Below are 10,343 nucleotides of genomic sequence, written 5' to 3'. Positions count from 1 at the left end.
CTCGCCGTAGACCACACCTTCACTTCATCGGTTATCACCGGTGCTCATGGAGACGGCGGATGAAGGACGATACGGACTTGGACGTAGGGCGCCGGCGCCGTTGGATAGGTTTAGGGCCGGTTTTTTTGTTCTAGATGTTCGAATGTAATGAAATCTGGCGTGTTTGTATGAAATCTGTCTTGTTTGTATGAAATCAGGCTGAGTTTTCATGAGTTTCATCCGTTTTGTTGAAAAGTTGTTTGCAATATATGCGGACAGTGTTGGATGTCGTCCTCCCACGCCCGTATCCGCGGACTGGGACCCCTGCCCACGGACGAATGCGGGAGGAAATTTTTCGGGTTGCCATTAGAGATGCCCTTAGAGTATGTACAACTGGTCCCTTAAATCCTCCTCAAACGTTCACGAACGCGCTCTGTCAATGCGTGGATATGAGAGAATAAAAATGAGACCAACTGAATCCCACATATCATTGCTATACGCCTGAGCTATCCGTAAACCCTTGTATCCATACCATATATAGGGAAGATATAAGGGCTCGAGGACGCACCCGATCAGTTCGGCACATAGGACCCACCCTAGACCATATCTTTTTTTTATATATTTCTTTTCTTTCTCTTTTTTCATCTTTATCAATCACACGCATATGATTGGACATATAAGGAAGAAAATAAGGAGCATGTCTACATGCACGAACAAACACACAAAGACTTAAAACGAACACGTCTGGACACTGACCGGGCGTGCCCACGAACATTTGAGGGGCCAAATTTGTTAAGTCCGTCTATAAAAGATCAGATCTCGATTTTTTTTGAAATTAGGGTCAGATCTCGAATAGGTTTCAGAAAAAGGTCAAAACACGAAAATTAGCCGCAACAGGGAGAAATTCCGATGCAGGTGGCGGAAGTGAAAATATCGTGGTGTCACTCACGCCTGGGCCCAGCTGAAAGTGACAGAACGGTGTGGACCACACTGTGATCCAGGTGCACCTAAATCTGTAGTGCATGTCGGCCTGGATAGATTCTCTTGAGATCCGGCTCCGGCGCACCACACCCCGCAGCAGAACCCATGTACAGTACTACTACGTGTCCAGGTTCATTCAATTAAACCGGAGACTACGCAAAACCTATGGCAGTCCATCTCCATTTGGCAGAACAATACGAGAAGTATAAAATTATTAGTTTATTCCCCTGTGCTCACTTCCAAACACACCTGGGGACTCACTGTTCCTGATTCCACAACGGCTAAACCAAAACAGAAATCGTACCTTGCACTTTCCATCGTACCCTGCAGGTGAAAATGTTTGTAGTTTTGCCTCTTGGCCTCAAGTAAAAAATGTTGGTGGAGAACAATGATGTGTACCCATCGCATTGGTTGAGCATTTCCCGTCCATTTTCTATCATCAGCTTTTGGCGCCCGGCACATGACGCCTTTATGCAAGTTGCAGCTGCCGGCACCTTAAATGGAACATGGACTTATTATCATCGCCTCTCCTTTTTTTTTCTCTTGAGAAATATTATCATCTTCTCGGTTCTGTTAGTATGATGATTACCGGTTAAAGGGTGACCCACCCCCTAATGATCGCAGCCAAGTAAGTACGCACACACTGTGTGATCCAAAACAAAAGGCAGGAGGCATCATCACGGGGAAAATCTCGCCACGGGCGTGATCATAGCAGCAAGCAACAGGGGAGATGACTGCGTCACGGTGAGAGTGAGAAAGGGATGCATTAACCGAGAGCGGAAAGCATTTTTATATGCGGTGATGACACGAACGGTAGAGGTCCGGTCCGGATGCCCACTACCGATCAATGCCTAGATTAGATTTAGATGCATCCCCTTTGTGTGTGCACTTTGCAGCTCCACCCACCAAATTAATCCCGTCAGCTTGCTTGGCCAAGAGAAAACTAAGAAATGTACGGCCACCCGCTACACGCACCCAGCTGCGTTCATATGAGGTATGTGTGCCCTGCGTTCATATGAGTGAGTGTATATGTGTATGAATGAGCGTATGTGTCTGTAGTCTGTTAAAAAAATACAGTCGAGCTAAAAGCAAAAAGTTTGAAATAAAAAAAATCATATATCAATGTTTTATGTCACTGGTAACTGCATCGTGCTTGAAATTTTCCTAGCCACCGGTGACTGGTAGCGACTCGACCTTTCCTCTTGCGTGGGTGATCCAAATCTCACGTTGGTCGGCTTGCCAGGGTGGATCTCGCGGCGCCGCCTGGTGTGCGCTCCGTGCTCCCGCGACCGGCGTGCTCTACAGTTTGCTCCGGCTGCCCACCCCCCATTCCGTGGGGCTCCTTGCCTTCGATCGCCGGATCCCTCAGGCTCGGCCCCTGTAGTGCCTCCGGTCATGCTCGGCCCAATCTGGTGTCCTGTGCTCGGTAGGTGGCTATAGATTCGGTGCTACGACCTTGTGTGGTTCCTTTCCGATGGCCTTGGCATGCCAAAGCTCTGGGGCCATAGCCTTAGGTTAACCCGACGCGGCTTGGTGGTGGTGATCCAGATCCGATCGGCCGGGTGGTGGCGGCTGCACACTGTGCTGCAGTGACCTCCGGCTCCACGACGATGGTGGTCATCGAAAGGTCTTCAGAAGGGCTCATCTCTTCATATCTGGTGTTTGACTTTTATAGTGAGATGCAAACTATGGACTATGGCTTGACGCAGAGGGATGGTTGCGCAGTGGCAGCGATCGCACATCACATGTAACAGCTGAGATCGCAAAAAGTGGTGGCGACAACACATGAGTGATTTCGATGGTGGTGCTACTCGAGCACCCGACCTAGAGCTCTAGGGTGAAAGCCTAGGTTGACTCGAGTTGGTTATACCTGACAATAGCGATGTTTTTCCTTATGGTGTTACCTTGTTGAAGGTATTGCTCGGATGTGTTTGCTCTGATTCTTCAGGGTGAAAACCTAGATTCTAACATTTGTTCTTGGATCCAGTGACAGCGGCTCTCGAGTGTCACTCCCTTCCTGAAGGTGTTCTTGAAGAACCTCGCCGTCAATGGTGCCATGATATGGTTGGTGCAGATATGGTCGTTGCTGCAGTTTGTCGATCGTGGATCATATTCCTTTGGGCCTTTTCCTTTTTTCCTCGTCGATACTTAACTTTGGTCTTATGACTTTCTAGCTGCCAACGTGTTTGTGTGTGTTGGTGTTGGTTATGTGCATCCTAACTATGTAGAGGCCATGTGTGTGCTCATTGTGTTTGTATCCACCCGAGGCTCCATTTTAAGTCAACCACCCTTTGTCAAAAAAGGTAGGAAGATATGAGACAGAAGAAACGACTAAGAGTCTAGGCCACTTTTGGGTTTTTTTTTCAGTATTTGGAGAATACTATGTTTTTTTCTTCTAGAAATCACATTTTTATAAAATTTTGAGGCATTTGGCACCAATAAACACTACAATTCTATAAACCGTAGTATCCTGAACACCGTGTTTTTTGTTGTATTTGAGAAAGAGGCCTCAACCTCTTTTTTCTTAACCGAACTGAGAAAAGCCATGGTATTTAAAAAATCAGAGTAGTCTGTTCAAGCATTCGAATAACACGGTTTTAGATTACTATGGTTTTGTAAAAACTTGTTGCCAAACTAAGCCTACAAATTAATTAACACAGTACTTCATTGTAAACTTACATCTGTCAGGCCTTTCAAGCTTTGTCATAAAAACTACAAGTAAAAATCATATTTGTGAAGTATTGTCTAACTATATCATGCAAGAACATATGTTCTTCTGTTCGTGTACATTGATAACTACTCCCACATGCTATAAAATTGTCACATCTCTTCCAAACTCCATACTTAAAAATCTCGATTAAATGAAAATGATGATGATACGCTTTCTTTCCATTGCAATTACAGGGTCATACATTTTATTTCTACCACACAGTTGTGATCAAGCCACAATATATCTCAAGCAAAGTCGTAGCACTTTTACATCTATGTTTTACCTAAGGTAAGAATTCAATTAACCGGTGCCAGAATGACAACACTACAAAAGTAGAACCAACGAACAATAAAAACCAAACCCATATACCATTTCCAGGTAAATTTACAATCAAGAGATGTCACTTGATTTTGATTGTATCTCTCTACATCTAATATAAAAACACATTATTTAACAATGCCTACAAATTTGTACATGTAAATATCATTATGTTCTACTAGGGTTGCAAGATTTTATCTCCAAAAGTCTAAGAAGATAACATCAGCGTCTTGTTTTTCTTACAACAACCCTACCATACTGTCACAACTGAACCAAAACAACATGACACATGGACATTTTGTATTTGAACTATAAACAACAAAATAAATATGTCTCTCTAGAGCTTGAAGTCTATTTTTATATGATACATTACAGCTTGTTTGAATTTTCTATACGCAGCCATGGCTAGAAGTTAAGATGTTGCATAAATCATTCACGAAAAAGTTTAGCTCTTATGGCAATACTCATCCTAACCTATTTTTTCATAAAGTTACACTTGTCATGCGTTTCAGGCTTGCAGTAGAAGTACGAGTAAATCGGTACACCTATTTGTAAAACATGGCCTAATTGATCACTCCATGCAAAATGTCACTCCCTCCGATCCAAAATAAATGTCGTGGTTTTAGTTAAAATTTGAACTAAAACCACGACACTTTTTTGGATCGGTTGGAGTATGTGTTTTGTTCATATTGATAGCTAGATGATGTTATGCATCTTTCCCGGTCTTACTAAAAAACTCTCGAGTAGATGAAAATGATGAGCATGTGTTTTCTTGGGCTACATGTGTCATACATTTAAGGGTGTGTCTAGGGCACATCTAGATGTGCCATAGTTATTGCACATCTAAGTGACTTAATCAAGCACAAAAAAGGAAAAGGAAAACAGAAGAAAAAAATACCCACACAAATCTCCGTGTATGATCAATGATATAGCACTTAGATGTCCAATACTTATTACACATCTAGATGTGCTTTAGCAAAACTGTACATTTAAACTATAAATGAACAAAATAGATCTATCTCTCGAGAGCTTAGAGTTTATTTTCATATGACACATTAGGAATCATTTGAACTTTCTACACACATCCATGGCTAGCAGTAAGAGGTTGCTTAAATCTTTCATGAAAAAGGTTAGTTTAGAGAATAACATATTTTGTCGTAGTTACAGTCGTCATGTGTTTTAGCTTAGCATAAAAGTATGAGCAGAAACAGAACACCTATCTGTCAAGTGTTGTCTAGTTCGATCACGCCGCCCGCAACACATGTTATGCTATTCATGTAGTATATTGATAACTGCATGCTGTAAAGTTACCAACTGTATACAAAAACTCCATACTAAAAACATTCAAGTAGATGAAAATTTTGACCCCAAAGTACAATTATAGGTGTCATACATTTAAAGAAATTAAACTACACAACTGTGGTCAAGCCAAATATACTTCAAGCGAAGTTATAACACTACGATGGTTACATTTTTCATGCCAGGATAAGAATACAATTAATCGATGCTAAAACAGGCTCCCTCCGTTCACAAACATAACATGTTTTAAATCCTTTTCTGAATCAAATGTATATAGACATGTTTGATGTATTTGTTCATTCATTCCAGTCCATACGTAGTCCATATTGAAATATTCAAACCATCTTAACACTAAATTATGAACGGAGGGAGTAATGCATTTTTGGTGATAAAAGTTATACAAGGATAAAACCAACGAACGTTAAAACCCTACCACATTTCGGCGGTAAATCTACGATCAAGAGACGCCACTGAGCTCCACACTCGAAAGGTGCAAAGCTCATGACAATGATCGACATCAACTAACTCTCACGTGGCGCAGCTGCTATCGCAGCCCCCCTTCTTCAAGGCCACCATCATCGCGGGGTCGCCACAGGTTGTGGTAGCGGTAGCCGAGACCTGACCAGCCGGCGACAGGGGGCGCCCCACCCTGCGGTGTTGCGGGGTGTGTCAGTGTGCGTGCCCGGAGCAATTCCCCACCGGACCCCGAGCCGACGTGGCGCGGCTGGATCGCGCAGAAGTAAGCTTCCCTTTCGCCAATCCACATCCCCCAAGTCCTCTCCTCACTTCTCCCTCCCTCCCTCCCTCCAATAATTCTCTTCTCTCCTCTCCGCCTCCGCACCACCATCGGAGAAAAGCCAGCGGGAAGGGGGGAAATCAATCCCCATGCCCCCACCCCTCGCCGGACCAGATCCCCGGCGGGCCGGCGCGGAGCCTTAGGCGGGGATGGGCGGGGAGGCCCCGGAGCCGCGGCGGCTGAGCCGCGCGCTCAGCCTGGACGGCGGCGGCGTCCCGGAGGAGGCGCTGCACCTGGTGCTCGGCTACGTGGACGACCCGCGCGACCGCGAGGCGGCCTCGCTGGCGTGCCGCCGCTGGCACCACATCGACGCGCTCACGCGGAAGCACGTCACCGTGCCCTTCTGCTACGCCGTGTCCCCGGCGCGCCTGCTCGCGCGCTTCCCGCGCCTCGAGTCGCTCGGGGTCAAGGGCAAGCCCCGCGCCGCCATGTACGGCCTCATCCCCGACGACTGGGGCGCCTACGCCCGGCCCTGGGTCGCCGAGCTCGCCGCCCCGCTCGAGTGCCTCAAGGCGCTCCACCTGCGCCGCATGGTCGTCACCGACGACGACCTCGCCGCCCTCGTCCGCGCCCGCGGCCACATGCTGCAGGAGCTCAAGCTCGACAAGTGCTCCGGCTTCTCCACCGACGCCCTCCGCCTCGTCGCCCGCTCCTGCAGGTACTGCCGCAACTTCTCTCGATTCGCTAACTCCTATCGCGCTCTGATCTGCGAGTGGGAGAAGTAACAGGCCCGAATTGGGGTTCGGGGGGTCAGGGATACAGTGACTGGATGGAGAATCCAGCTGCCGCTAGTTGATGTCCCGAAGTAGCAGGGGCAATGATAGAGCACCGGGCTAAATATCCATTTCCGTAAGTAGAAACTTGTTCTACGGCGGGGCAATGTTTACCCAAAGTAGTTCGAGATCTGGACGCCCATTATACGGTCCGTACTCTCCTAACATGAATGATGATGGTGCGACCATGGCCTTGCAGTTACAAGTGTATTTGCATGGCTGGCGTTCGTTGCCTTGTAAGCGTAGCGTATCTACCTTGTGCCTTTTGTTTACTTCATAATTTGATTGATTGAATGCTCTGCATTCCGGTTGTTGATGATGTTGCATAAGAGTCCATTTCACAGCATTTATTATCCCAAGCAATTTGCAAGAGGTCACCGAATCTGGCAGGAACAAAGTGTAAGGTAGCCGAATGCCAAAGCAATAGTGATTGACTTGACCAAAGCTCGCTCGTCTTTTACTGGAATTGTACTGTTGTACGGAATTAATATTCAAGTTGTTTCTGTTACCAGTTATACTACTGTCCTACTTAATTCTAGTATGGACAGTGTGTCAGGGTGCCTTCCTCAGTTCCTTTTTTCAAATTTGCTCTAGTTTGATAATCCTAGCATGGACAGTAGGAGTATCACGTAGTGTAACCAATTGAAGTAAGCAAATTAAACAAAACAGCTATTTATAGTCCGTCTTCATTTGTTTCTCTTCATTGCACTCCTTTATTGCATGACCACCCTGTTTTGCTTATTTTGGTGGATTGTCAGTATCATGATAAAATCACTGCACTAACGTGTTGCACGAAATTGAGCAGATCACTGAGAACTTTGTTTCTGGAAGAATGTACAATTACTGATAATGGCACTGAATGGCTCCATGACCTTGCTGCCAACAATCCTGTTCTGGTGACCTTGAACTTCTACTTGACTTACCTCAGAGTGGAGCCAGCTGACCTCGAGCTTCTCGCCAAGAATTGCAAGTCACTAATTTCGTTGAAGATTAGCGACTGCGACGTTTCAGATTTGATTGGATTTTTCCAAATAGCTACATGTTTGCAAGAATTTGCTGGAGCGGAAATCAGTGAGCAAAAGTATGGAAATGTTAAGCTTCCTTCAAAGCTTTGCTCCTTCGGACTTACCTTCATGGGGACAAATGAGATGCACATAATCTTTCCTTTTTCTGCTGTACTCAAGAAGCTGGATTTGCAGTACAGTTTTCTCACCACTGAAGATCATTGCCAGCTCATTGCAAAATGTCCAAACTTACTAGTCCTTGCGGTAATGGCGGTGCATGTACATTATGAAGATATTCAACTAGTGATCTTTTTCTATTGTAACTAACATCCTAAATGTGATTTACAGGTGAGGAATGTGATTGGGGATAGAGGACTGGGGGTTGTCGGAGACACATGCAAGAAGCTACAAAGGCTCAGAGTTGAGCGAGGGGAAGATGACCCTGGCATGCAAGAAGAGGAAGGCGGAGTTTCTCAAGTAGGCCTAACAGCCATAGCCGTAGGTTGCCGTGAGCTGGAAAACATAGCTGCCTATGTGTCTGATATCACAAATGGGGCCCTGGAATCCATCGGAACGTTCTGCAAAAATCTCCATGACTTTCGCCTTGTCCTGCTTGACAAACAAGAGACGATAACAGATTTGCCGCTGGACAACGGTGCCCGCGCGCTGCTCAGGGGCTGCACCAAGCTTCGGAGGTTCGCTCTATACCTGAGACCAGGGGGGCTTTCAGATGTAGGCCTCGGCTACATCGGGCAGCACAGTGGAACCATCCAGTACATGCTTCTGGGTAACGTCGGGCAGACGGATGGTGGATTGATCAGTTTCGCAGCCGGGTGCCGGAACCTGCGGAAGCTTGAACTGAGGAGCTGTTGCTTCAGCGAGCGGGCTTTGGCCCTCGCCATACGGCAAATGCCTTCCCTGAGGTATGTGTGGGTGCAGGGCTACAGGGCCTCTCAGACCGGCCGCGACCTCATGCTCATGGCGCGGCCCTTCTGGAACATCGAGTTTACGCCTCCCAGCACGGAGACCGCGGGCCGGCTGATGGAAGATGGGGAGCCCTGCGTTGATAGGCAAGCTCAGGTGCTGGCGTACTACTCCCTTTCTGGGAAGAGGTCCGACTACCCGCAGTCTGTTGTTCCTCTGTATCCTGCGTGACTGTAAATACATTAAGCCGGTATGGTGTCTCTCTGGGACGGCCCCTGGCTGGCCCTCTGCGCTTCTCGGGCAATAAGGATGTTTGTATGTGGGTATTGTATGGATCTGGTAGGTTTTCTAGCTGCTGTGTACTGGAATAAGAGCATTGGTATTTTTGCCTGGTACTCCTATCTAATCTTAGGAAGATGTATACTACTGTACTAAGGAACATTGTGCGAGTGCAACTGTGACACTATTGCGCTTGCTTCGCAGGCATAAGCTTGCCTGGTTTTCGCGGCCTGCCCAAGATTTTATCTGTTTGGTGAGTTTTTATTTTTGAAGCTAACCTTTTGGTGAGTTGCATGCTGCACAATCTGTCGTGCCACAAACGGCAAATATGAAACGAACTGTGGAAACAAGAGCCATGCCACAAACGGCAGATGCAAGACACCATTTTGTGGTGGAGGCGCGGCCATGTTTGGCTTCGCTACCGGTGAGCCGGCGAGGTTTCGGTCCGGTAGTTCTACGCCAAGCATATTATAATGTAACTAGAGCTGCCGTGGCTTTGGCATCACTAAGCGAAAAACGCGACAGCGATCCATGACCGACGGATGAACTATGCAGCAGCAAGAAGCCACAGTTCTGTGATTGATCAGTAGTAGCTTAGCCCAGGGAACAAGCTAGTTGGATCCGGCTTGCCTGCTCTCATCCGTGCTCCCACTTCATCCTACGGGCTGTTCTTTTTCCTTTTTCTTTTCTAATCTAATCATCTCCCCCCTGATTTTCAGGGAATGGGGCCGGGCCTTATTTTCTTTCAATCAAATTAAGCCACGTATGCAGGAGCACCGATGAGAGCATGGGAAGGGAACAGGCAAGTCTCGTCCAAGCTAGTTTGGCAGGTAGCACGTGACGGTGACAAGGATGCCCTCGTCGGCATCGCCCAAAACTCCACGTAATGCACGCACCACATGGATACGGTCGGCGTCTTCGCGTACTCCAAAGATAGAAGAATATCTATCCGGATCAGAAAGAAGAGAAAAGAATGCAACTGCATCTACCAGTCGGAGGCCATGTTACTGCTGATTCTACCGGCGCAAATCAAGAAGGTAGATGCCTTTCATCAAGCCCACCATGTGCCATAGCATCGATGAAGGAGAAGATGAATTGGTGGGACCCAGGCACCGCCACCTAATACGTGAACCAACCACAGTGACAGTACACGAATGAAATGGTTAGCTCTTGGAGCAACTCTAGTACAGTCGCCATACTTTTGGATTGCCAAAAATGCTATGCAGACGATCGTTAAATAATATTAAGACTAAATCGGACTTTGGTTAACTCAGCATCGC

The 10,343-nt window shown here is 46.7% G+C and overlaps 1 protein-coding gene across 1 annotated transcript; it reads left to right on the top strand.

Annotated features, from left to right (window-relative positions):
* The first annotated feature begins 5,965 nt into the window (after positions 1-5,965).
* Positions 5,966-9,332, top strand: LOC100682441 (coronatine-insensitive protein homolog 1b). Its single transcript, XM_044594700.1, has 3 exons — positions 5,966-6,741; positions 7,662-8,124; positions 8,209-9,332. Exons 1-3 carry the CDS (start codon positions 6,233-6,235, stop codon positions 9,013-9,015), a joined length of 1,779 nt encoding a protein of 592 aa, XP_044450635.1. The 5' UTR covers positions 5,966-6,232; the 3' UTR covers positions 9,016-9,332.
* Positions 9,333-10,343: the final 1,011 nt, after the last annotated feature.

Source organism: Triticum aestivum, chromosome 1D (assembly GCF_018294505.1).
Source record: "Triticum aestivum cultivar Chinese Spring chromosome 1D, IWGSC CS RefSeq v2.1, whole genome shotgun sequence".
NCBI classification, from domain to species: Eukaryota; Viridiplantae; Streptophyta; class Magnoliopsida; order Poales; family Poaceae; genus Triticum; species Triticum aestivum.
This window is presented reverse-complemented; position numbering and strand designations above follow the sequence as displayed.

Bases quoted from the DNA above. Each gene is read 5' to 3' on its own strand.
- LOC100682441 (XM_044594700.1), top strand. From the start codon at position 6,233: ATGGGCGGGGAGGCCCCGGAGCCGCGGCGGCTGAGCCGCGCGCTCAGC. The intron at 6,742-7,661 runs GTACTGCCGCAA...GAAATTGAGCAG, and splicing joins CTCGTCGCCCGCTCCTGCAG to ATCACTGAGAACTTTGTTTC. The intron at 8,125-8,208 runs GTAATGGCGGTG...TGTGATTTACAG, and splicing joins CAAACTTACTAGTCCTTGCG to GTGAGGAATGTGATTGGGGA.